The sequence below is a fragment of the Prinia subflava genome, chromosome 8 (genome assembly GCF_021018805.1).
Source record: "Prinia subflava isolate CZ2003 ecotype Zambia chromosome 8, Cam_Psub_1.2, whole genome shotgun sequence".
Classification (NCBI taxonomy): Eukaryota; Metazoa; Chordata; class Aves; order Passeriformes; family Cisticolidae; genus Prinia; species Prinia subflava.
Window position 1 is genome coordinate 1,132,262 of NC_086254.1, and position 27,019 is coordinate 1,159,280.

A 27,019-nucleotide genomic window follows, 5' to 3' on the forward strand; every position below is an offset into this window, starting at 1 on the left:
ATCCAGGGACAGCCACAGCTTCCCAGTAACGCTCCCCAAGGTGTGGATGCCACAGGTAAGGAAGAGTTCAACCTTCAGTGCAGGATTTAGGGAGTCACAGAGCTCTCTTGGGCTCCAGACTGGTCCCAGTTGCCTTCTCCTCCCGCCACTCCTCAGGGCAGGGACTCTGTGCCCATCCAGCCGCTCCCAGGGCGAGCCCAGCCCAAGAAAACGCAGGAAAACCAAGAGGAAACTGTAACCTGACCATGCAGGAGGCCCTGGAGGCAGTGGGAAGGGCACAGAGGGAGGTGTTAGCCCAGGTTTTATTTCAGGTTTTGGTGGAACCAGGGGTTTTAGTGAAGCCAAGCTCAGGGCTCTGGAGCAGTTTGAAGTTGGGAAAAGGGCAGGCAAACCAAGGCAGACCCTGCTCCGAATTCCCAGCATATGTTTGATGTTTGAAACCCTTTCAAGCAGAGCCACTTGAGCTAGAGCAAATTCTCCTGAGATCCTTTAGGATTCATTTAGATTCTCCTATCTCCTTTAGGGGATAGGAGCAGCAAAATCTTACCCCAGAACAAGATGCTTCCAAAGGGGCTGCCCTGCCTGGTGCTGGGAGACCTCTGGGCTCGGGGGCTGCCAGGAATCAGGGAATGAGCCCTTTCCAATGGGCTACAGCTAACAGGGATCAGGGAATGAGGCCTCTCCAAAAGGATAGAACTGACAAGAATCAGGGAACGAGGGCTTTCCAAAGGGAGAGAACTGCCCTGGCCCTGCAGCTGGGCCCATGTGCTGCAGTTTCTGTGATTCAGTATGAATGTTGCTGCAGAGAGCTCTATTTCCATGAGAGCAGGGAGAGTGAGGAGGGAGAGAGGCAGACCCTGCCAGTTACGGCTTCTCTCCGTGTTTCTGGGATGCGGCCATCCAGGGAATGGCCAGTCCAGCCCTCACCAGCTCCCCTGAGGGCTGGGGGTGCCCGAGGGGGAGGCACTGGAGGTGCCCAAGCTCTGCTTCCACTCTGGGGAGCCTGGTGGGAACAGTTCCCTCTGGGGATGGCTGGGCTGGAGCCTCCTGACCTGGGCTGTGGGGCTGGCTTGGGACTCCAGGTGCTCCTCATGTCCCACCCTGGGCCTTGGCTGGCCATGGAGGGGAGGTCAGAGCCCTTCCCAGCCCCTGGGGTCCAGAGCACCAGAGCAGGGAAGCTGGGATGATGAGGCCACTGGAGATTGATGTTGGCTCCCATGGAATGGAGATCCTGGCCTGTCCCACTGAAGCTGTCCCTTCTCAGGGCTGGACATGGAGACGTGACCCAGCTCCTGGCCTGTGGGACCTGCTCATGGTGAGCTGGGGAAGCTCCTGTTCCCACGGGGAGCTCTGCCAACAGTGCTGAATCTGCAGTGGGGGATTTCCATCTTGGGTATTTCAGGGATTGGTTTGGGGGCCTGGAGGTTTCTCTCTTTTCTTCTCCTGCCAATGGCTCAGCAGCAGAGAGAGGTTCTTGTGAGGGTTTGGTGGACGCTCGGTGTTTCTGGTGGCCACGGAGGGTCCAGCAGAGGCTGGAAGGGCCACGTTGGAGGGACAGGTGACAAGAAGTTGTGACAGCTCAACGAAAGCTCCCAGAGCCCAGGATGCAGCGAATCCAGGCTCCAGAGTGGGAGAAGGCTGTGGAGAAGGAGAACACAGAGCAGTTGTTCGCTGTCTGCTCCACAGCAGAGCTGCAAATGTCAGATGGAGCTGGAGGAGGTGTTTGGGAGAGGAGAAAGTGGAGCAGCGCTGCTGGCGTGGGTAATCCATGGGACTCCTTCCTGCGGGATAAACAGAAGTAAACGTGATCCTGACACGGAAAGATGGAATGGGAAGCTTTGTGGAGGTCTTGGGACTGTTCAAAGAAGGGCCCTTGAGGAAGGATCATATCTGCCCTGACCCGGTGTTGCCCTTCCCAGGACCCAGAACTGTTCTGGAACTGCAGACCTGGGGCTGTCCCTGGATCAGGCTGAGCATTCCAGGGCCTCTCACTGCCCTTCCTCGGGAAGGGATGCACCTAGCTGGACTTCCCAGTGCCCAAGGGCAGGAATGGGTGGAATACTGGGAAGGAATTGTTCCCTGTGAGGGTGGGCAGGCCCTGGCACAGGGTACCCAGAGCAGCTGTGGCTGTTCCTGGATCCCTGGCAGTGCCCAAGGCCAGGCTGGATGGGGCTTGGAGCAGCCTGGGGCAGGGGAAAGTGTCTGTGCCCATGATGCCTGATCCATGAACAGTGTCCTAATGAGCTTCATCCAGGCACAGGGAATGTGTGACCTTTGCGGGCACTCCCGGCCCCTTGCTGGGATCTGGGATGGAGTGGATGGGAAGGGATGGAGGAGGGAAAGCAGCTGCTGTGCTGCAGCAATAAACTCCTGCTGGAATTCTTGGGCCTGTCCTGTGCAGGGCAAGGAGCTGGACTTGGATGACCCTTGCGGATTCCTCCAGCTCAGGGTATTCCTGAAATACGCTATATTTGGAAATATAGGAAATATTAGGAATATTATAGGAAATTAGGTACATTATTAGGAATATAAGAAATATAGGAAACATGAAAATATTTTATTTCCATGAAACTGGCAGAGCTGTTTGGAATTTTTCCTCCCATTTTGCTCTTCTGTGCTGTTGCTAAAATACCCTTGGAGAGAATATCATGGAGATGGAGATGAGGAACAAGGAGCTGCTTTTATCCTTCCCCCACATCCTGGATGGCCTGGGGAGGTCCTGGAGCACATCCTCTGTGTCCAGGATCCTGTGATGTGCCTGTGCTGGGCTGCAGTCCCTCTCCACAGGCAACTGGCACAGGGATACAGCCCGTGGAAGGAGCAGAGCTGGAATTTCCCTGCTCCTCTTTATTCCTTGGCCACCGTGGAATCCCCTGGAGCTCTTGGCACCCTGCAGAACTCACAGCAGCTTTTCCTGAGTGCTCTGGAGGTGTTTTTTTAGTGTCTCCAGGATAACAGGCAAGTTTTGTCCAGCACAGCAGGATCAGCTGCAGAGGGCTGTGGGAGCCTCTGGAAGCAGAAGCTGCTTGGGACAAGCCAGCAGCAGTTTATGCTTTGAGGGAGAAACTGCCTCTGTGGAGAGGAGTGGGAAAGGAACAGAAACTTCAGGTTTTCCCCCTGAACTGACTTAGGAACTTTGCTCCCTTCTCACTGCTGCCTTATGGAGACCATTCCCTCTCTCTCCTGAGATGTTTTCATAGCCAACTTCTGAATCCAGGTGTTGTGCATCTCTGGAAGAGCCCCAGCAGGCACGAGTTTTGTGAGACAGGGATCGATGCTGGATTCTTTTCCTTCCTGCAGTTGCCTCCTTCATGCTGGAACTCCAGACCAGAGCTAAGTTTCCTTGGAATTGAATTATGTATTTAATGGTTGAGCTGCCAAGAGCAGTCAGGTGGGTTTGTTTCTTGGTTCTATTTCCTGTCAATCTAAATCGATTCATATTTGCAAGAAATACTTCCAGAGTCAGTTTATCAACCAACTTCATTATTGCCTGGGGAAATTCAACGGGATTTTAAGCTGGGACCAATTCCACTTTGTATTCCAGGCAGACCAGGAGGTTTAGGGTGTCTGTGCTCATACTGTGCTCGGATATTGTGGGGATATGTTGGTATATTGAATATCTGTATTGAGGCTATCCTGACCCTGCTGCAGTGTGTCCCTGGCAGTGCCACAGCTCCCTGTCACACTGACTGCTCCCAGTGTCCCTGGCAGTGCCACAGCTCCCTGTCACACTGAATGCTCCCGGTGTCCCTGGCAGTGCCACAGCTCCCTGTCACACTGACTGCTCCCGGTGTCCCTGGCAGTGCCACAGCTCCCTGTCACACTGACCGCTCCCAGTGTCCCTGGCAGTGCCACAGCTCCCTGTCACACTGCTCCCAGTGTCCCTGGCAGTGCCACAGCTCCCTGTCACACTGACCACTCCCAGTGTCCCTGGCAGTGCCACAGCTCCCTGTTACACTGACCTCTCCCAGTGTCCCTGGCAGTGCCACAGCTCCCTGTCACACTGACTGCTCCCAGTGTCCCTGGCAGTGCCACAGCTCCCTGTCACACTGACCACTCCCAGTGTCCCTGGCAGTGCCACAGCTCCCTGTCATACTGCTCCCAGTGCCTCTGGAATCAGGTACTGCACACCCATCTCAAGATCATTTCCCCAGCATTTTTCCTGTGTCAGGAAGTAAAACCACTCTGAATGATCCAGCTGGTGGGGAAGCTGCTCTGCCTTGTAAATCTAAAGGCACTCAGCCTCTCTTCCCTGTGCCCTTGAGTGCAGAGCAATCCCCACGTCATAAACAACAATCCCAGGCAATAATGGAATTATTTGTGGGATGCTTTGGAGAGCGCTCTGGAAATAGGGTCAGCAGTACTTAGAGAGATAGAATTGGAGTTGGAGCAGAGGAGAGGTGGAATTATTTCCTTTTCTTCTTATCTGTTGGGAGATAAGGAACAGGGAGGTCCCAAAGCTCCGGGAGGTGTGGCTCTTTGCTTGGCAGAGGAGTGCCCGGTGCCTCCTCCAGGGCTGATTCCCAAGATCATGCTCCCATCCAAGGCTGTGTGGTGCTCCAGGAGGAGCACCTCAGCTGGAGGCCAGGCCCACCTACAACAGTCACACCTGTGAGCAGGTGTGTTTTTATCTACCCCTGCCCTGGGCTGGGGCTGTGGGGTGGCTGCAGGGCAGCAGGAAGGGCAAGGCTCAGCTCAGAGCTGCTCCCACTCCTGTAAGTCCAGAGGTCCAATTCCAGCGGCTCCAGGACCAGGAAATATCTCCTTGCCCTTACTCTGGGCCAGCAGCAGCCACCAGGATTAGTGTGACCCATGTGCAGTCTGTGGGAGGCAGAGGATGGTGCCTAAAATCCCAAAGTGCTGCTGGCTCTGACCCTCACGTGCAGAGCACGGCCCTGGCCCTGCTCTTGGACAGCCCAGGCAAAGCCCAGGCTGACCCTGGGCACAGAGGGACAGGGCACGGCTCCCTCACAGAGCCTGCAGGGATGCAAGGAGATAAGGAACCGTCTTTAGAGAGATAAGGAAGCATCTTTAGGCCATTTGCACTGAAATAGTGACTCAGGAGTCGTGCTGCCATTTTTTTTTTTTTTCTGAAGTTTTTGTTACATTTGTGAAAGAAAAAGGCCAGAATTGCTGGGCAGACAGGACAGGAGCTCCACAGGGACAGGACAGAGGGGTGACTTTGGGTCCCCCCTTCTCTGTCCAAAACATCATCATGCCCTTCTCCAGCAGCTTTCTGCAGAGCACCTGGAGGTGTTACCCAAGGCAAGCTTCCCCAGAGTCAGAGCTTTGTGCCGGGCTGGGAGAAGCAGATGTGGATGTGGGAGGCAAAAGCCCTTTCCAGAACTCTGGTAGGCTTGGAGAAAGGGAGGCATCCAACAGCTCCAAAGGCTGGAAGCAGAGCAGGCAAGGAAAGGGAGCTTTTCTTTTCTCTCACCCTTTCCCACCACCCAAAGGCCACCACTTGAACCAGACCCAGTTGGAAGGAGTCCTTCCCGTGATTTTATCTTGTTCTTATCAGCTCTTGCTGCACCTTTTTTTTCCCCCTACATTCTCATTTCTTATCCAGACCCTTGCATGAATAAGAGATGCCACATCTTTCCCTGACATGTCTCCCTGCTATAAATATCCCTCTGAGCAGAGAGAACGTGGACTCAATGTGTTTAGATGTATCCTGGATCCTAAGTGACGCTTCTCCAATATTGTGTCTTTAATGGGAATTTGCTGATTAGGTGCAGAAAAGGCTCCAGGAGACGCCTGGGCTCCGTTTAATACAAAGAGTACTACGGTTGCTAAGAGACTGATACTTCAACTTTGGAAATCTTCATCCCCACTCGATAGATTATCTTGGCAAATTGGACTTTCTGAGTTGGCAGCAAACGGGAAAGAGTAACTTTTAAAAATAGAGATAATTTAGGTGACGTCAAAGGCATCTGGTGTCCTTTTCCAGCAACGTGAGACTGATCTATTTTGCTTTGTGTATAAATCACTCCGCATCTAGCGTGAGGCTCTGCTGACGCCTGCGCTCGGGGCTGATTTATTAATAACCCCTCTCTGTTTGGGGCATTCAGCCAGGTTTATTGTGATGAAGGAGCTCTGTGTTTACAGCACACAGGACCTGTCCAGCCACTGCCCCTGGGGGCAGCTCAGCACCTCCTGTGCCCAGAGAGCCCCGGGCTTGGCAATGCTGCACAGCCCCTGCTTCCCCTTCCCGAAAATCAGGACCTGCCCGGGCTTCGTTCCACCAGGCCGAGGGGCTGAATCCTCAGCCTGATTCCCACGCGGAATCGTGGGGAGCAGGGAAAGGCAGAGGCGTGTCTGGGCTTCAGGAGCCCTCAGCATCCCTGCTGCCTTCAGCTCTAGGGAGCCTCCGGAATGGCAGAGGAGGCTCTGCAAGCCAGAGGGAATCGGGCAGAGACTGGGAATCAGTCAGGAACTGGGACTGGGAATCAGGCAGGGATTTGGGAATCAGGCAGGTACTGAGAATCAGGAAGAGACTGGGGCTGGGAATCAGGCAGGGATTCGGAATCAGACAGGGACTGGGACTGGGAATCAGGCAGGGATCTGGGAATCAGGCAGGGATTTGGGAATCAGGCAGGGATTTGGGCTGGGAATCAGGCAGGGATTTTGGAATCAGGCAGGGATTTGGGTTGGGAATCAGGCAGGGATTCAGGAGTCAGGCAGAGATTTGGGCTGGGAATCAGGCAGTGGTCTCAGAATCAGGCAGCGATCTCAGAATCAGGCAGGGATTCAGGAATCAGGCAGGCATTAGGGAATCAGGCAGGCATTGGGGCTGGGAATCAGGCAGAGACTCTTGTGACTGGAATCACGCAGGGACTCAGGCTGTGCAGTAGAGAGGGAATGAGGGAATAGGGGAAGGGGATGGAAGGGGCAGCACGAGGCTGGTGTGAGAGAAAGGGAAACAATCAGGAGTGGCTCAAAGCTGGGGTGAGGAGATGGCCCCAGGTCCCTGGGGGAGGAGGATGTCACTGCGTGGTGGGGCAGGAGAGGAGGGAATGGTGGAACCTATGGAGAAAAGGCACTCCAGGAGTGTATCTGTTGGGAGGATGAGCTGGAAGAGGCTCAAACACCAACTGGAGGATTTTCCAGCCATCACCTGTCTCCTGGCAGCACCTTTCCCAGGAACTTCCTGTTGGCCTGCACCTGAAGTCACACAGATAAGTCGTGGCTGCCTCTGTCACCTCAGCACTCTGGGAAAGGCTGTCCCCACCTCAGGTGTGGCTCTGCCTCCCAGACAGAGATGGATGGCCCAGCATAAATTATCTGCTCCGAGGCAGAGCTTAAGGTGGACTTCTCCAGAGTTCAGAGCAGCACACTGGAATTTTAATGTCAGCTCTGAAATGCAGTTGCAGCCTCTCTGCTTGGTTGTGTGCTCAGGTTCTGAGATTTTCTGGTATTTTTAGAAACATTCATTTGTTCCAAGAACCAGCAGATACAGAAGTGGCCACTGAAATGTGACCATGGGATGTGTTTTGGAGGTATCGAGTGAGCAGGAGTGAGATGATGATAAAGGCAAGGGTTACACGGCTTTTTCCAGCTCAGACAATGCCCTGTAATTGTGTGTCAGGAGTCCTTCAGCTTTGATATCACACCAGTTAATTAAACCAGCCCTCTGAAGAGCCTGACTGTGCTGGCAGCTTTGCTGCCTCCTTCTCAAGCACAAAACAGCCTCTGAAGGCAGTTCTGGTGTTCAGTGGGTCTGGATCCCGTCTGGATGGGAATATGCACTTGGGAAATGGGAGCTGTGAAAGAATCCACCTGAGTGTTCCCTGCCACTCACTTTTGGTGGCCTTGTCTCCATCCCAAAGCCTGTGATCTGTGACACACTGACATGGGAATCCTGATGTAGTTCTTGTTTCTCCTGAGTATCCCAGAACCCCAGGCTGTGCCAGGCCTGAAGGGACCACAGCAGGTCCCTGGTGCCGCCTCCCTGCTCAGGCAGGGCCATCCCAGAGCACAGGGCACAGCATTGTGTCCAGAGGGCTCTGCAATATCCCCGCTGAGGAGACTGCAGCCCCTCCCTGGGCATCCTGCTGAGGGCTGGGCACTGCCAGGGCAGAAGTTGTGCCTCCTGGGCAGGGGGAATTGCTGGGCTCAGTCCCTGCCCGTGGCTCTGGTGCCACTGCTGGGCCCTGGAGCAGAGCCTGGGCCCTGCTCTGCCCCTCCCTGCACACAGGGACACCCAGGGCTGAGGGCCCCTCTCAGCTGGGGCTCCTCTCCAGGCTGGACAGCCCCAGCTCCCTCAGCCTTTCGTGGGCACGGAGGTGCTCCAGTCCCTCCTCATCCTCACAGCCTGTGCTGGCCCTGCTCCAGGAGCTCCTGGCCCTGCTGTGCTGAGGATCCAGAGTTGACCCTCCCCTGGCCCAGCCTGAGGCCGTTCCCTCTCCTCCTGTCGCTGTTCCCTGGGAGCAGAGCCCGACCCCCCGGCTGTCCCCTCCTGTCAGGAGTTGTGCAGAGCCACAAGGTCCCCCTGAGCCTCCTTTTCTCCAGGCTGAGCCCCTTTCCAGCTCCCTCAGCTGCTCCTGGGGCTCCAGCCCCTTCCCAGCTCTGTTCCCTTCCCTGGACACGCTCCAGCCCCCCCAGGGCTCTCTCATCCTGCCGGGCTCAGGACTGGACACAGCCCTTGAGGACCTCAGCAGGGCCAGCACAGGAGACAGAGGGGACAGTCCCTGCCCTGGCCATGCTGTTTTTGACACAGCCCACGATGATTTTGGCCACCTGGGCACCTGCTGGGGTCATCTTGAACCAGAGCCAGAAACGTTCAGGTTCCTGTTCTCTGATATTTGATGCACCCAGAGGGCCTTTGGGGGCTGCTCCCAGGATCTGGGAATGTAACCTGGGGAGGATTTAAAATCCATCTACTCCACAGTGGCTGTTAAACCTTGGAGAAGCACCCCAAGGGGATTCTGCCAACTGCTGCCTCCCCCAGATGGATCTGATCATCTGTAGGGGCTAAAATAACGAGGCTGTTTTTTGGTGTCCTAGTCCAACAGTCAGCACCAGCAAAGGGCCCAAAGCTCATTTCTCTTCCTTATTCCAGCAATGTTTGTTTTCATTCCACCAGAGGAAGAGCTGCCAAGCTCCTGCTTTTGGCATAGGAAAAAAAAAAAAAAAAAAAAAAAAAAAAAAAAAAAAAAAAAAAAAAAAAAGAAGGGAAAAAAGAAAAAGATGTTACCGAAAGGTAGAAAATGAAAAGAAATGAGTTCTTCAGCATTATTTAAAATGTCATTAAAGCTTGCAAGGAAAGCAATCCCTTTCAAGTTGGATTGTCTGTGCTTGCCTCCGACATATTTTTCCAATGGAATTCTCAAGGACTGCTTTCAGGTACACAGCACACAGAGAGAGAACAGAGATTTATTCTCAGGAAGGCTTTATTCTTATGGGCCTTTGATGTACAGAAACTGCAGCTTCATTCAAACAACCAAACAGGAGAGAAATGCAAATATTTCAATCACTGTCCTGGAACATTTGGAGGATTCAATGTTTAGCACAACAATTTTTCCTGTTTTCTGCAAAAGGTAAACATAGGAAAAATAAACCCAGGAAAGCTTCTCCTACACCTGCTATTAAGTGCTTTAGAAGTTGAAACTCCCTCTGGATTTGCAGAATTGGGAGGGTCCTTGCAGGTCTCTCCATATCCCAGGACCTGGCAGGTTCCACTGAGCCTCCTTCAGGAATGCAGTTCCCAAATCACGAGACTAAATTTGTTCCCATCAGTGAGCAGCTTCCAATTATCCCTTTACGTTCCTAATTATCCCTTTACATTTCCAGAGTTTGACACTGCCATTTCAACTCCTCTCCCTGATTTCTTTGGTTGGAAATCAGGCTGGGCAGGGCTTGGCTCAGGAAAACTCCGGGACTGGGTGACCTTTAGCAATCTCATCCCAGTGGAGAGGGCTCGCGGCTGCACCTGAGGCTTTTGGAGGTTCATTTGCAATAATTATTGCTACAGTCCCTTCCCTTTTCCTCCCAGGTGCAACCTCACCCCAGCAGAGCAGGGGCTGAGGGAGCCCCGCTGGGGTTTGGGGCTCACTGGGGATTCGTGGCAGTGTCACCCTGGCCCTGCAGCAGCTCTGTGCCTTTGCCAGCACTCCAGCCCTGGCCAGGAGCCTGTTCCCAGCTGCTGGAGGAGGGTTCTGGGCAGGAGCAGGGGGCACAGCTCCCGGGGGTGAGCATGGCTGGTTGATGGTTGGACTTGATGGTCTGGAGACCTTTTCCAGCCTTATTGATTCTGGGATTCTCTGGGTGTGACAGCCTGGGCCAACACCAGGACAGCGGTCTGGGGACAGCAAATACTGAACAGACCTGTCCCATGTGCCAGGACCTGCCTGGAGATCAAATCCTCAGCAATTCCATTCCCCTCCTTGATGTAGTCCCAGCATCACTCCTGGTGTTACTTCAGCCAGAGCAAATGAGCACTCACACTGCAGCTCCAGGGCAAAATTCAGATTTTTGAAGGGATTTGCAATGAGCTTGCTGCTCTCTGCACGGGGAAATACTTGGGAATTGCTGACAAAGCTGCTGGAGCTGTGTCAGTTTTCCAGAGGGGATGAAATGTTGCTGTGGGGCTTTTTGGGGCTCCCTGTCCCATAAGGGAAACACTCCAGTGATGCTTTGGGACAAGCTTTCCCAAATTGCTTTAGACCAAGCTGATTGGAATTCTTCCATAGAAACCTTTTCCATCCCCAAAATGCAGATTTGATTCCATTCCCTGTTGACAACAGCCCTTTCAGCCAGAAATAATGGAAGGGCTTAGTTTTGGGAATGCTGGAATATTTCCTTTGGAATTGATGATTTCAGTGTTTAAAATATTCAATAATGGGGCCATGAAATACTGGGACTTCGGTGGGGTGAAGCCTTTTCTGGAAACCATTCCCAACAGGAATGATGGATGAGCTTTGGTTCTGTTCCACTGCAAAGCCACGGCAAGAAAAGCAAACCAAACCAAGGAGTGGATTAGTTCCCAATTTTCCTCACCTTTCTTTTGGCTGGAATATTTGGAATTAACCCTTTTGCTCCCTTGTGGACTGATCCCAGCTGCCAGAATGCTCAGAAAGAGCAGACAGGCTGACCAAAAGCTCCTTTTCCTTTTCCTTTTCCTTTTCCTTTTCCTTTTCCTTTTCCTTTTCCTTTTCCTTTTCCTTTTCCTTTTCCTTTTCCTTTTCGCCTTTTTTGCCTTTTTCCTGTCTTTTTCTTTTTCTTTTTCTTTTTCTTTTTCTTTTTCTTTTTCTTTTTCTTTTTCTTTTTCTTTTTCTTTTTCTTTTTCTTTTTCTTTTTCTTTTTCTTTTTCTTTTTCTTTTTCTTTTTCTTTTTCTTTTTCTTTTTCTTTTTCTTTTTCTTTTTCTTTTTCTTTTTCTTTTTCTTTTTCTTTCTTTTTCTTTTTTCTTTCTTTATTTCCCTTTCTTATTTTTCCTTTTCCTTTCATTTCCCTTTTCATTTTCCTTCCTTTATTTTTCTTTCCATTTTCAATGTTTTTCTTTCCCTTTCCTTTTTTCTTTTTCTTTAATTTTCTTTTTCTTAATTTTCTTTTAAATTTTTTTATTATTTTTTTCTTCTTTTTACTGTTTCCCTCTATCTTGTTTTTTCTTCTTTTTCTTTTTACTTATTTTCCCTCTTTCTTTTTCTTTCTAATTTTCTTCTCCTTTCTCTTCTTCTTTTTCTGAGTTTTCCTCACCTTTCTTTTGGCTGGAATATTTGGAATTAACCCTTTTTGCTCCATCCCAGCTGTCAGAAGGCTGAGGAAGAGGCAGCCAGGCTGCCAAAATCCAGTGGAAGGTGGAATTGTGATTTCTGTCCCCGCTCTGGGCGGTTCCCAGCCCATCCCTGTGCTGCAGCCGGGATTGCTCCCACACCCATCTGCACCGGGAGAGCTCCCTGGGTGCTCTCTGCTCCTTAGCTAATGCCAATCCTGAGCTTGTCTGGGAATTACAGGGGCTCTAAGGAGCCTTGGGGCTGCAGGTTCAGGTGCTGAGGACTGGGGTTACAGCCCCTCACCCGCTGGGCTGTCCCGGCTCCTCAGGGATTTGGGGATGCCCAAAGATCCCTTGGAGGGTGAAAGTGCTGCTGGAGTTTGGAGATTGCAGAGATTGGCAGCCCCAGAAGATGAGGAGGTGCCCAATTTAGAAAAAGGGGAAACAATGGGAAAAACTACCTCAAAGCAATGTCAAAAATCTGAGTTTAATTCTGCATTCAAGTTTGGGGTTCTGCACAAGGAGCAGAGTTTGTGTCCAAGGCTTGAACCACGAGGGGAATTCTGGCACTGCTGAGCCCTTCCCAGAAAGTTTCCTTTGCAAGCAGAGCTGGTGCTGCCTCTTCCCTCCTCCGGAGCCAGGGTTGTGGTTCCTTTCCTGAGCTCCCACCTCTGAGGAGACAGAGAGGATGTGTGAAGTGGGATTTGTTTGCTGATCACCAGCTGTGCTCTCAAGGAAGCATTTTGTGTTAGAATCACTCAGGCTTTTATGGAGAAAAGTTTTTCCCAGGATAGAGAAGATTCTGGGACTTGAGGAGCAGAAAATGCACAAGAACAGGGAATTCTGGATGAGAAGCCTGAAATCAGAGGCACGTGTGCTTCCCAGGGGCTGCCGCTCACCTTGATGGGGATATTGGAGGAACAAGGGGTGGGAATTAATCCAAGGGATGCAGAGGGTGGCTGCCCCTGGATCCCTGGCAGTGCCCAAGGCCAGGCTGGACAGAGCTTGGAGCAGCCTGAGACAGTGGAAGGTGTCCCTGCCATGGCAGGGGTGGCACTGGATGGGCTTTGAGGACCTTTCCAACCCAAACCATCCCAGGATTCTGTGGAATCTGGTGAGAGGAAAGGGATGAGAGGGATGCTGGAGGAGCTGTGCTCATCCCACCTGAAGGAATTGATGGAATAAAAAGGAATATTTCACTGTGGACTCAACTCCAAAGTCCTGAGCAGACTCAGCAGGGTCCAAGGTCCTTCTCTGGTCCTGAGTAAAACCACAGTGAGGCCTTCTCCTCCTTCTTCTCCTTCTTCTTCTCCTTCTTCTCCTTCTTCTTCTTCTATTCATTTTCCCCTTTCCCTTTCTTTTCTCTTTTCCCTTTTTTTTCTTAATTTTCTTCTTCCTCTTCTTTTTATTATTTTTCTTTTTTTATCTCTTTTTCTAAAACTTTCTCTTTGTTTTTCTTTTTCTCTCCCATTTTCCTCTTCCTTTTCCTTTTCCATCAAGGTTGGGTAACACCTTTTTCCTTGGCCTTGCACATCCTGGGTTACAGAACTTGCAGGGAGCCCCACAGAATTCCTGGCTCTGGCCGCCCACCTCGAGACCAACCCCACCCTGGGGAGCAGAGCTGGGGAGGGCCCCGAGCCCACGCAGGGCAGGGCAGCTCTGGGGCATTTCCATGGTCAATAATCCATGGCTGGGAAGCCCAGCCTGTGGTGGTGCTGTGGAATTCCCTGGATTTCCCTGGGTGTTTGGAGCCCCTCTCCTTTCTCGCAGAGGTTTGTGTTAGACAAGTCAAAGGAAAGGTCTGTGGAGCCTCAGCCAGCGTCCCTCAGGGTCACACAGTTTGTGCCAGGGGACCAAAACCCATCTGGGATGGGCGTGAGGTGCTGTCCCCACACCCATCCCAGTGGGGTGACAGGGATTTGCACTGGATGGGGCACAAAAAGCTGATTTTTATCCAGGGGGCAGACCGGGGCCATTGGCTTGAGCAGCCCCATCCTGATACCCATCCTGCTGGGTGTAATTCCAGGGCTCGGGGTGGGTGCCCAAAAAACCCTCGGGAGTGTCCTGGTAGAGATCTACAGAAGCAGAGATGCAGCAGGAGGGGAAGGCAGGGATGTGAGGAAAGGTTTCAAGCAGAGACTGACATGATGAAGCTCAGAACATGAGCCCTCATGTTGAAATCAACATGGACTCAGCTGTAAGAACAGGAAATTATCCGTAAGAATTAACATAGAATCAATTGTAAGAATTAACGTGGGATCTACTGTAGAAATTAACATGAAATAATTTGTAGGAATTAACATGAAATCAACTACAAGAACATAAAATAACCTGTAGGGATTGCCAAGGAATCACCTGTAAGAATTACCAAGGAATCACCTGTACAAATTACCATGGAATCATCTGTAGGAATTATCATGAAATCCCCATGTGTTCATGCCAACTGCTGCAGCATGCACTGAAATATTTGGTAAAGGATACCAGGAGTGAACATTTGGAATAAAAATGTTCTCAGCAGGCTGGAGGCTGAGGTTGCTGCTGCTGGAGGCAACTTTGGTCACCAAAGCTGCCTGGGACAGACAGAGCCCATTTCCCAATGCTGCAGTCACTCCTCACCTCTGGAGCTTGCTTCTCATTGAGGCTGAATTCCCTCCTATCCATTTGTTCCTACACCAGTGGTGCTTTTCCCTGTCCCTGGAATGTCCCCTCCCTCTTCCTGTCCCCTCACACGTGGAAGTCAAAGCCCTTCCCTGTGAGGGTGGCAGGCCCTGGCACAGGGTGTCCAGAGAAGTTGTGGCTGCCCCTGGATCCCTGGAATCCAGGTTGGACAGGGCTTGGGGCGGCCTGGGACAGTGGAAGGTGTCCCTGCCCATGGCAGGGGTGGGATGAGATGGGCTTTGAGGTCCCTTCCAACCCAAACCATTCCAAGATTCCATGAGCTGAGTCCTGCCCTCCTCTCTCCTGGCATTTGCTCCTCTCCAACACCTTCCTCACCTGCTTCATTCCAAGCTCATCCCTCAGGCCCAGCCTAGCGCTTTCCCAGGCACTGAGGATGTGATTCTCCCTCCTGATTTACCGGTGGGGGCCCAGCCCAGCCCCTCCAGCCCCACCCACCCCTTCCCTGGTGCTGAGGGTGAGCCCTGCTTGTCTCCTGCAGGGACTTCCACAGCAGGGAAATTTCTAGGGAAGAATGGAAGCTGCTGTTTTGCAAATCCTCCTGACACCTACAGGATCACAGTGCTGCCTCCCCAGCCTGCCCTCAAGGATTCCATATCCTTAAAAAGCTTCCCTCTGAGGGAAGCAGCAGCCCTCACTCTGTCCTGCATTTCCATGGGAAACCTTGGTGGTTCCCAAAGGTTACCTGGAAATGTTCAATGTGTTTGGCACCAGAAACACCAAAAACATCTTTTCCACAAATAATTTCTTTCCTGAGGGAGGGAAATAAATAAAAATCTGCCAAATTCCGTGTCAGACAACCCCTCTGGGGACAAAGCAGAGTCAGCCCTGAGTTCTGAGAGCTTTTCCAGGCTGAGGAGCCCTGGATTGTTCACGCCTTTGCCATCCCCGTGTCTCTCCGAGCCGCTGTAAATCCTCCTGGTTATCCCGTCCCAGCCCCGGTCCTGCCTGGTTTGGGGATGCTGACAGGACCCAGGGGCTGCGGCAGCTCCGGGGGACACGGGGAGAGCTCCCTCGCTGCACTGCTTCGCTGAGATCCCGATAACCGAGGGAAATATTGTGACACTTCCCATTGGAATACGATGGGGGGGGCGTTGCCATTAGATGAAAATGGGGTTATTTTGACACTTCGTTGCAATTTGCGGCAGGGGAGGGAAAAAAAAAACAACCACCCAAAAAACCAAGAGTGAGAATAGCAGATGGAGGGCTGGAAATTTCCATATTTTTTTAGCCGTAGTAGTTGCAAGGCTGACTCCGCGGTTCACTCAAGGACGAGCTGCTGGCAGCTTTCAGAGCGTGCTCGGGGCCCAAAGGTGCTCCTAAGGACGGCGGGGAGCGGGGGATCGGGGCGGTGTTATCCGCTCCTATCGCACCCGGGCGGGCTGGCGGCGATGGCGGAGCCGGGGCGATCGCACTGCTCGGGGGAATTTACACCCCAAACCACCCGAGGGCGGCCAGGGGACACGATGGAATCAATTCTCCGGGGAATCGTTATTCCCCCTTGTCCAGGAGACGCAACAAAATCGCGATGGTTGCCCAGGGAATGGCTGGAATAAACCCGGCCAGGAAGATGAGCGGGAAGGTGGGGCAGGAGCAGGGAGAGGCTTGGGAAGGGAAGAGCTGGAGCGGGAGAGGCGGGAGAGGTGGATGAGGATGGATTTTGGGGAGGTAAGCACTCGACAGGCCGAGTGTCAGGGCCGGCTCTGGCAGTGCTGGTGCCCTTCAGAAAGGTAATGAAGAATCCTTCTTTTCCCTGGCTCTTGCCTCCTCCCGGAGGAGGGGGGTGATTGGACATGTGCTCGGTAATCGGGAAGCTGGAAAGTGCAGCTGCTCAATGGGAGGAGAGAGAGGGAATGAATTAAAAGCAAACACATCTCCCCCCCCCCGCTTTCCCTACACAGCCCTGGAATGCTCAAATAACTCTGTGCTCCGGGCTCCTGTGGAACAGGAATCTTCACACCCAGGGAGAAACGTCAGGATAAACTTTGTGGGAAACCTTTTAGAGCCGGCTCTGCTCCTGCTGCCTCAGTCCCTTCTGCCCCCAAACCCTGACTGATCTGTTCTTTTCTCCTCGCTGCACTTTCACCCTTCCAATTGTTCCCAGTCTTAGATCATTTGGGAATGTAATTTGTGTTGTGGCCGCTGCCTCTTTGAGGTCATTAACAAAGGTGTTAATCAGGATGATTGGGTGGCCAGGGTTGGACGGGGCTTGGAGCAGCCTGGGATAGTGGAACGAGACGAGCCTTGGTCACTTCCAAGCCAAATCATTCCAGGACTCTGTGATTCCATGGGAAAGATGAACTTCCTGTTCTCTGATTTTTCCTGGGACCTCTTCTTTTATCCTTTTTATCCTGCCCACAACTGGGAGTAAATAAAGGCACTGCTTAGGGAAAGATGAATAAATACTGGGATTTCTGACCCCCTAGGGAGGGGAAATCCACGTGCTTGGTTATCCCTGCTGCCATCCAGGCTGGGCAGGGGGAAGGGGCAGCTCCTGGGGCAGCAGCACCTCAACACCCTCCCCCTTGTGATCTTTAAAGGCAGGAAAGGGCTCTGCATTTTTGGATCAGGGCAAAGCATCCCTGTGGAGATGCTGGAATGGGAAAGATCCCAAAGCTTCTCCCAAGCCCTGGCAGTGCCTGTGGAGATTGACTCCATGGACCACATCCCCTCGCAGCTCTGAGCCGGGAGCATCTGTTGCCATGGTGACTTGGTGGGGAAAATCATCTGGGGAAAGTGCTGCTGTATTTTTAGCTTTGGGTAATGAAATGTAACAGCTGGAGAGGAAGGTGAGGGGCAGCCAGGGGCCACAGGGCCCTGGAGCAGGGTTTGGGAGCAGGGCAGGTTTTGGGGAGGGTGCTCAGGTTGGGCAGGACCTGCAGGGGCTTGGGAATAACCCCTGGGAAGAGAAGGGGATGAGGAGGAGCCGTTCCATGGCGAGATAAAGAGGAGGTCACACTGCTCTCTGTACAGTGTGTTCAGCCTATAAATAGCTCACATCTACCTCTGCACAAGTGGTATTTATAGAGTGGGGAGGGGAGCAGGCTCTGTGTGGTGATGGGAGTGGATTTGGGAGGGATGTGCCAGGCTTGGTCAAGAGTTCAGGTCTTTGAGAGGAACAGAAATCCCCAAATGTGGGGGCGTTTCTGCTCTGCTCAAGGCTCAAAGGTTGAGTGCTGTTAATGCAGCTTTTGGGATGGGTGTGCCCGGAGAGGGCCCCCAGCTGGGACTGCTGTGTGGATATTGCACAGCTGAGCCCTGGACAGGTGTCCTTTATCCCTGGCATTTACCCCTCGCATTTGGATCAGTCCCACTCACATGTAAACTTCTCCAGATCTGTGTTTTCCTTCCTAAAATCCTCTCCTGGCTCCCTGCAATCAATCTCATTCTTCTGCCTTCAGCTGTCAGAAGTTTGTTTTTTCCCCATTAATTGATTTGGGTGTAATATTTGCTGCACTGAGCTCTCAGGACAGCACATGAAAAGAGATTTCCCTGCCACTGGCAGAGTCTGATGGGATTCAGGGATTCATTCCTACTCCAAAGGCTCCTGGAATCATGAGCCAAGGCTTTGAGCAGCCTCCCCACCTTGCCCTCCCAGCACCCTGGGCTGGCAGGAGACCAAGGGAATTGAGCTTCAGGCAGTCACAGCTGATGCAAACCCGAGCCCAGAGCGTGGAGATGGGGCCCAATATTCCCTGGAAGGAACGGGCCCTTCCCTCTCTGCATCACTGGGCTCTTGGGCTGGATTAAATCTGATCCCAGCTTCTGGAGATAAACACAGCCAGGGCTTCTCAGCAGCCTGGGAAGTGGCCTGGCCCCTGCCCAGGGAATTACCCAGGCAGGATCCTGCCCATGGAAACGGGAGCGGGATCCTGCCCATGGAAATGGGAGCAGTTCCTGCCCATGGAAACGGGAGCGGTTCCTGCCCATGGAAACGGGAGCGGTTCCTGCCCATGGAAACGGGAGCGGTTCCTGCCCATGGAAACGGGAGCGGTTCCTGCCCATGGAAATGGGAGCGGGATCCTGCCCATGGAAACGGGAGCAGAATCCTGCCCATGGAAACGGGAACAGGATCCTGCCCATGGAAACGGGAACAGGATCCTGCCCATGGAAATGGGAGCGGTTCCTGCCCATGGAAACGGGAGCGGGATCCTGCCCAAGGAAATGGGAGCAGGATCCTGCCCATGGAAACGGGAACAGGATCCTGCCCATGGAAACGGGAACAGTCTGGTGGGGGCAGGGGAGGGGCTGAGCCTGGCTGAGGTGGTTTAGAAGCAGATTTTGAATTGTAAAGCTTTAAATAAAGCTTAGCAAAGACTACCAGAACCATTCCTTGGTGGGCTCAGATGCTCCTGCCTTTCTCCCAGGAACATCCAAAGGTTTCCTGCTGCCCCTCTGCAGGGTCTGGTGGCCCCTGACTCCTGGGGACAGGAGGGGGGTGACTCTGGCAGCCCATGGAAGACTGGGAATATTTCCTTAAAGCCTGAACTACTTCAGGCAGGCCAAACATTTTCCATCCTCCAATTCCTGATGGAGAATGGAGATGTTTTTCATTAGTTTGGGTTTCTTTTCCTAAAAACACCCTGTTGAGTTTTCCGTCCTGCTTCTCCAGTGAAATGCTTTAAATGAAGGTGAAACTCATCTGAGCAGTTGCAGGGGCCCTGGGGTGTTCCCTACATCCCCATTCCCAGAGGGAGATGATGGAGCATCTCCTGATTCCCTCTTCAGGCATGGGGCAAAGACTGCATCACCAAAACTCAGGAATTGGCACCTTTTCCCCTCCTCACCTCCCACCTTTCAAGTGAAACAGGCTCTCAGCTGCTGGAAGGTTAAAATTTCTCTGGCACTGCAGCAGATCTGGGGAGTTTGGGGCTGGGAGTTGAGAGGTCTGTGAGCAGAGACATTGAGGTGGTGGATTATGGAATCATGGAATATCCTGATGGGAAGGGGCCCCCAAGGATCAGTCCAGCCCCTGGCCCTGCACAGACACCCCAAATCCCACCCTGAGCATCCCTGGAGTGGTGTCCAAACTCTCCTGGAGCTGTGGCAGCATTGGGGCCGTGCCCATTCCCTGGGGAGCCTGGGCAGTGCCCAGCACCTTCTGGGGAAGAACCCTTCTCCAAAATCCAACCTAAACCTGCCCTGGAACAGCTCCAGCCCTTCCCTGGGCCCTGTCCCTGCCACTCAGAGCAGAGAGCAGAGCTGCCCCTCAGTGTCTCCCCTCACACAAGTAGAGAGGGGCTGCCATGGGCTGGAGCAGCTAAAAGTTAAAAAACAAACCCAAGTCAGATATCAGGAGCTGAGCCAGGCTGAGGACGATTGATGGAAGTGGTTCCTTATGTTCCATCAGTATTTTTATTGATCTGAGGCTGTTTAGTGCTGTAAAAACCTTGTAAATTAGAGAAAAGCTGTGAGAAAGATCTGGAGACAGAGATCACCCAGGGTGACAACAACAAGATGAGAGGAAACAGCCTCAAGTTGTGCCAGCTGAGATTCAGGGTAGATGCTGGGAATTATTTCTTCACTGAAAGGGTGGCACAGGGTGGAGTCCCTAGAGGGGTTAACAGCCCTGGGGAGGTGGCAGCTGGGGACATGGGTCAGTGGTGGCCTTGGCAGTGCTGGGTTAAGTTCTTGGACTCAATCTTAGAGGGCTTTTCCAGCCTTCCTAATGGTTCTGTGTCTCTGATCCTGGGATATCCCATGAGCACAGGAACTGTGGGACTGCACGGAGGTTTATGGGCGTGGACTAACATATCCTGATCATCCTGCCCCAGGATGATCAAATATTCATAATTAATGTTGGAAAAGGCAACAGCTTCTGCCTCTGTGCTCAGCATCCACAGAGTCCCCACCATAACAGCTCCTCCTTTCTCCCTTCCCTCGGCAGAGATCCGTGAGGCTTTCCGAGTGCTGGACCGGGACGGGAATGGCTTCATCTCCAAGCAGGAGCTGGGCATGGCCATGCGCTCCCTGGGCTACATGCCCAGCGAGGTGGAGCTGGCCATCATCATGCAGCGCCTGGACATGGATGGTGAGTCCTCGCCGGGCTCTGCAGCCCCTTACACAGTGCCCAGGGTCTGGCCTTGGCAGGGCAGACTTTAAATCTCCACCCAGCCTGAGAGAGAGAGCTCCTCAATGGTGCTCTGATGTTTGCCCTGGTCTCCCCCTTCCCAATGCCCCTATCCCTTGGTTTCTCCTTTCCCCTGTGTCTCCACTGGTGGTGGGACCCCAATGACCGGCCCTGTTTTCCCTGTAGGTCACTGACCTTACCTGCCCTTTGTACCACCCCCCTGTCTCAAGGTCACTGGCTGCTGAAGCTCATACTTAAGCCTGAGCTGGGACATGTTCACCCCTTTTGACTGTGGATTCCCCTTCAGCTGGTGGAAATAAACCTGCCTGGAACTGGTCTGGTGCAAGGGCCTTCCTGCCTTCCCTGCTGAGCTGCCACGTGGCGTGTGTGGATGTGTGAGCGTGACTGATCTGCCTGAACCTCCCCAAGTGGCTTTTCCACAGGAGAAGCTTACTGGGGTCTAGGCTTCAGCTCCACTCCTAAAGAGCACCATGCAGTATCTGCTCTCTCCTGGGGGATTTATGGGGACTTTCCCAGTGCTTGGCACCCCTTGGATCCGGATCCAAAAATTCCTGGTCACCACGGGAAGGGTGGAGAGGGAGCTGGGAAACTTCGCAAAAGGGAAGAGCAAGGTGAGATGTGAACCTGCTGTGGGTAATCCTGGGGATCAGGCAATCCATGGAAGGGGAATGGATCATCCCTTGTGGGATACAGTGGGGTGAGGACAGAGCAGCTCTCGCAAAGTCCACAAATCTCAACAATCTCACCCTGGGCATCCCTGGGAGCTCCTGGAGCTGTGGCAGCCTCAGGCTGTGCCCATTCCCTGGGGAGCCTGGGCAGTGCCCAGCACCCTCTGGGGAAGAACCTTTCCCAAAATCCAGCCTGGCCCTGCCCTGGCACAGCTCCAGCCCTTCCCTGGGTCCTGTCCCTGTCACACAGAGCGGAGATGGGAGCTGTCCCTCAGGAGGAGCTGAGTGTCTCCTCACACGAGTGAGAGAGGGGCTGTCCCAGCCTGGAGAGGGACATTCCACAGGTCAAAAAACCGAAGTCAGATGTCAGAAGCTGAGCCAGGCTGAAGGTGATGGGAGCAATTTCTTTGATGCCATCACCATAATGGAATATCCTGAGTTGAAAGGGACCCCCAGGATCATCCAGTGCAGCTCCTGGACTGGCCCAGACACCCCCAAAATCCCACCCTGCACAGATAATCTTTGCCAGGCTCTTTGAGCCTTTCCCTCGGCATTCCCGGGCAGCCCCTGGCCGGTGACACTTCCAGGGAGAGGACCAGGATTCCCACCCAGCAGAGCTGCCCAGTCCCTGGCGGCTCCGCAGGCCGGGGCTGCTGTGCTGGGAGCTGCTCTAATGAGGTGTTGATTGCTCTGCAAGGAGAAGTTTTGAGGGGTGGAATCATTCCCAGCCAAGTCCTGCTGGGAGAGCTCATCACACAATTACTGAGGGAATAAAAGCAACAGAACCCCCATTAGCAGGGAGAGGGAAATGCAGGATCAGGATGCTGGAGCCAGGGAGGAATTTCAGCTGCTGCAGAGCTCCCTCAGAGCTGAGCACAACGAGCAATTCCTTTAAAATGTCCTTGGCAAGGCAGGAGGGGAGACCGTCCTGCTGCCGGGAGCGTGTGGGGAAGCTGGGGTGCAGCTGCAGCCCTGTCCCGGGGCTGTGGCAGGGAGGGAACACCCAAATCCTGCCAGGGCAAGCTCTGAGGCTGGAGGGATCCAGGAGAGCCAGGGAGACGCTGGAATCCCTGGGGAGACTGGAGAGCAGAGCCCGGGGAGATGGGGATTCCCGATGTCCCTGGGAAAGGCACGGGACAATTGTCCCCAGGGCAAGGCAGGGCTGTCACCCTGCTGAGGGTGTCCAGAGGAGAAAAGGCTGAAACCCTGGCAGGGAGAGGAGATCCATTGTGGAATGATCCATTCCATAAGGAAAAAGGGGGAAAAGGAATCCATCACTTCTAAAAGTGTTTTGTCCTAAAGATGTTCTTTGCCCCTTGCCCTGCTGTCTTTCCTGGCAGAGAGGGACTTGGGCTTAGGTTTGGCAAAGCCTGGCTCAGTGTGCTGCCAATTCCTGGGGTCTTTTCCCGAAATCCTGAGCTTTTTTGGAAAAAGAGTGCTGGGACTTGGCTCCCCGCTCTGATTCATCTCCAGTCCTTCCCTGACTCTGGCAGACTTTGGCACCGTTCTGTGCAGACTGCTGCTGTGGAGGGACCTGAGGTGGGGAGTGGAGTTAAACCTGGAATGATGGAAGTGGTAAATTCCTGCTGAGGCTTTCCAGGGAGCTCTGTGTGCTTTCTGCAGGGATGGGAGCTGATCCTCCTGTTCCACATCCCACCAGCTCCAAACTGGTTGTACTGGTTCAGGGTTGGAGCAGGGGTTTGGGGGCTGGGGGGAGGCTGGGCCAGGGGAAGGTCTGGTGGGCCATGGATTTGGAAAATAGCCAGGAATGGGAAATTCCTGAGGCACTGAGCAAACAGGGGAATGTTCTGTGAAAGATTTACCTTGCCTGCAAATTGAATTAGTGCTGTACAGCTTGAATTTATATTATTATGGCTACTCTCTCTCCAATGGATTCTTCACCTTTTCCTGGGATTTGAACTAGGGAGTGGGAACTAACAACAGCTCCTGCTTGCACTGGGAAAGGGCAGGAATGCTGGGTGTGCCCAGTGCTCCCAGGAACAGCCTGGCCTCCTTCCCATATATTCTTGAGGGAGGTTGCTGAGTTTTTCCAGGTTTTTGCTCGGCACTGGACGGGTTGGAAGCTTGCATGGATGGATGAAAGGTCACACTCAGGGAGGAGTCTCCAGTGGTCAGGAGAGACGGGGGGAGGTCAAATCCTCTGCACGTCTCTGGCCCATGCCATGAGTTATGATGTGCTGGCAGGTGGAGCAGCCAGACATCCATTCCTTTCTTCCCATCAAAACTGCTGCCAGGGCCTGGAAATGAGGTAAGAAAATTGGCAGGGCTTGGGATTTAACCTGAGCCAGCTCGAGCAGCCCCAACATCCAGATTTCATCAGCAAAGTCCAGTGTGGCAGAGGGGCTGCATCTGCCACGGCCAACTTCACTGAGGGCTGCAAAAACCAGCGGCTGGGCTGGGCTGGGCTGGGCTGGTTTTCCCTGTTTTCTGTAGGGATGGGGATGGGGGGAGCAGGACTGCCAGGCTGGACACGGGATCTCAGAGGAGCATCTGCAGCGTGTGCGGGGCTGAGCACAAAGTGACCCGACAGAAACTTCACACCGGGGTGTCACCTCCTGCCACCGAGCCAGGGAGGGCACAGGGGATGGCACTGGGAACGGCACAGGGAGTCATACATCATATGGGAATCTCCTTGGAATATTCCAAGGTGTCTAGAGAAATCCTAACAAATCCTCAGAACCCTCCTTTTGTGACCTTCAGGAGGTGTTGTGGCACTGCTGGGATGGGAAGTGCCAGAACAGGACAGAAACAAAATGGATTTGTTGGGCAAAAATGTTTCTTTTTAGGAAGGGAGGTGAGGGCTGGGGGTTCCGAGATTCCCATTATCCCAAATCTTTGTTTGGAGGTGTGGGACTGTTCCCACAGAGGTTTTTGGTGGACCTGGGGGCCCCTCTGGGGGCTGTGCTTTGTAGGGAGCCAATATTTTGGTGGAAATACTCCCAGAGATCAAATCTGACCTTTATCCCGTGGATTTCCCTAATTTCCAGCCACAATTCTGCATTTCTTGGACACAAACTGTGAGAGCAGCCTGTGCTTCTCTCTGCAGTCTGGGGAATGACCTGGAATTTTCTGCCAGCACAGGGAAAGGGAAATATTTTATACATTTCTGTACTGGAAAAAAGAATTATTTGTAAATTCTTCCAATTGGCAGCAATGCTGATAAAAATGCTGGGAAATGGCACATGGAATGTGTGGCCTTATCTGGGGTTCCTCCTCTTTAAGCAGGATTTGCCATAAAAGAGATAAATGTGTGACTTAAGTGTCACAAATTGTTTTGTTGGGATTTTTATCTGAGGAATAAAATGAGCACTTGGTGCACTAATTAGAGGAGCAGCTGGAAAAATAACTCCAGGCTACCACAAGAGGGGGGAAAATCCACCCCTGAATGTCAAATTATTTATTGGGATGAGAATAGGGAGTATTTTGATGAAGCACAAATTGAGCTGGTTTCACCAGGGACCTGCCTGGTACCTCTGGGACATTCTGGGATGGTGGCATCCTTGGGAGCAATGCAAAATAGGGGAATCTCAACTTTAAATTCTCATGGAATCATTGGGGTTGGAAAATCTCTCTAGCATCTTTGAGTCCAACCACCCCCAGCAGTGCCAAGGCCACCAGTGACCCATGTCCCCAAGTGCCACATCCCCAGGGCTCTAAACCCCTCCGGGGGTGGGGACTCCACCCCTGCCCTGGGCAGTGTCAATGCCTGACCAGCCTCTCCATGGAGAAATTTTCTAAAATCCAACCTAAACATTCCCTGGTTGTTCCCAGAAGAACCTTAGGCTGTTCTGGATGTCCAAATCCAGGCAAAAGTGGCACTTGGTGGCCAGCTTGGTTTGGTGGCCATGGGGCCACTCGGTGCAAGGTTGGACCTGATGACCTTGGAGGTCTTTCCAACCTCAGGGATTCCAGGACTCTTCCAGAACTCCAAACTGAGATTCCCCCCAGTTTTTCATTGCTCCCGAGGATGTCACCTCTCCAACTTTGCCACTACAGGTGACACATCCCAGAATGTCCCAGATTCTCTCTGGAAAGGGTGAAAGTGCCAGTGCCATGTGGTGTCACAGGTTACAGGTCCTGACTTCCCCAGGGACATTGTTTTGGTTTGCCTGCACTGGCTCCTGCTCAGGGAAGGGACACCAGGGCTGGGAATGGTCAAGGCCATGGGCTGGGACACCTGGAGACAGAGCAAATCCCCCCTTCAAAGATGAAGTGTTCAGCTTGCCCCTGGGGCAGGCAGATGGCAAATTTCTTGTTCTTAGGCATGGAGAAATCCCAAGATCACAGGATCATTAAGGCTGGACATATCCCAGGATCATTAAGGTTGCAAAAGACTTCCAAGGTCATCCTGTCCAACCTTTGATCAGTGAAATGTTGCCTTCTGTCCACAAGCTCAGCTTGAGCTACCCTGCATGAGACAATGGTGACATTCCAAGCTGGAAACATTTTCTCTCCTTCTTTTGACTCTCCCATTTTTCTTCTTTGGGTTTTCCTGAGGTTTTTTATGGCTGTGGATGCTTCCTTGTGTTTCAGCATGAAAAGAGCTGGATAAAATATTTCATTTTATATCTCAATAGAAAATGTGTTTCAGTATAAACAGCCCAGGCTGCTGGAGGGGGACCAGGAACTATTTCTGGGTTAAAATCAGAGTTCATAGGAGTCAGAGAATCCCAGAATCCCAGGTCTGGATTGGAAATAATCTTAAAAATCATCTCACTCCAACCCCTGCCAAGGGCAAGGACCTTCCACTATCCCAGGTTCCCCCAAGCCCCATCCAGCCTGGCCTTGGACACTTCCAAGGATGGGCAGATCGGCTAGGATGGATTTTTGGGTTTGTCTTTTGATCTTAAAGTGATTTTTCAGTGTGAGAAATGATCCAGCCACACTCCAGCCTGGCTGTCCTTTAAAATGTGTTGCTGAGCTGTGACTCTGGGCAGCAGGATGGATTTGATGAGACTTGTCTGGATTTACAGGGGCCACTCTCTCCATGTCTGCTCTCATTTGGACAATGAGGATTATCGCATTTTATCCCATTCTGTGTTCTCACTGCAGAAACGAGGAGTAATTACAGCTGCTGCAGCAGCCTGTCAGATCTGCAGCTCAGGAGCAGCAAGAGGTTCATCAAATTACACCAAATTATGTCAAATTATACCAAATAAGATCCAACCCTGCCTTTGCTGAGGCGCAGCCCTGCTGAAGGGACAGCACAAAAGGAGGCCCTGAACTGCAGTCCCCCCCTGGAACCCATCCCTGCTGCGGGCTGGGCTGCACCTGTGCCCTGGGCTTTGTTTGCATCCCTGCTGAATTCCATTTCTTCCTGAAACGCAGCACCCTGGGATCATTTTGGCTTCCCAGGGTGTGTGTGCCCCAGGGAGCACCAGAGCCCTGCCTGGCCCAGCTGCTGGTGCTCCCCAAGGGCTCTGAGTGCACCCAGAGCTCCCGGCCATTCCCAGGGCAGAGGTGATGGAAGTCCTGGGGAGTCTGGGGGTGATCCCACTGCTCCTCACCCATGGGACAGAGGGATCAGCTGCTCACCCCTGGGGAGGGACCAGAGTCTGCACAGACCTGCAGGATGGGTTTGGGTGCCCAGGGAGGGGATTTCAGCTGGGGGCTCTGGGGACTCGGGTGGCCAGGCTGGTGGCACATCCCCTGAAGGGCCCTCCCTGGGGACATCTGGGGACAGGGATGTCCCTGGGCACCCTGCAGCTCCCTGGGGACAGCAGGGAGCTGGCAGGTGTGCGATGGGCATTTATTTCTTACTGCAGTCCCTGTTTTCCTTGGACCTTTCCCCCTTGTTTGAGTGCTTGTGCTGGAGCAGGGACAGGTCCCAGCAGATTCCTTGTCCTCCTCAG

At 52.8% G+C, this 27,019-nt stretch overlaps 1 protein-coding gene across 5 annotated transcripts in view; it reads left to right on the forward strand.

The window, feature by feature from the left end:
* Window positions 1-27,019, forward strand: part of CALN1 (calneuron 1) — a 140,097-nt gene that overhangs the window by 56,467 nt on the left and 56,611 nt on the right. For all 5 annotated transcript variants that reach the window (XM_063402365.1, XM_063402369.1, XM_063402366.1 and 2 more), the window contains one exon: window positions 20,275-20,418. In XM_063402365.1, coding sequence (XP_063258435.1) covers window positions 20,275-20,418 — 144 coding nt within the window. The remainder of the gene's footprint in view (window positions 1-20,274; window positions 20,419-27,019) is intronic.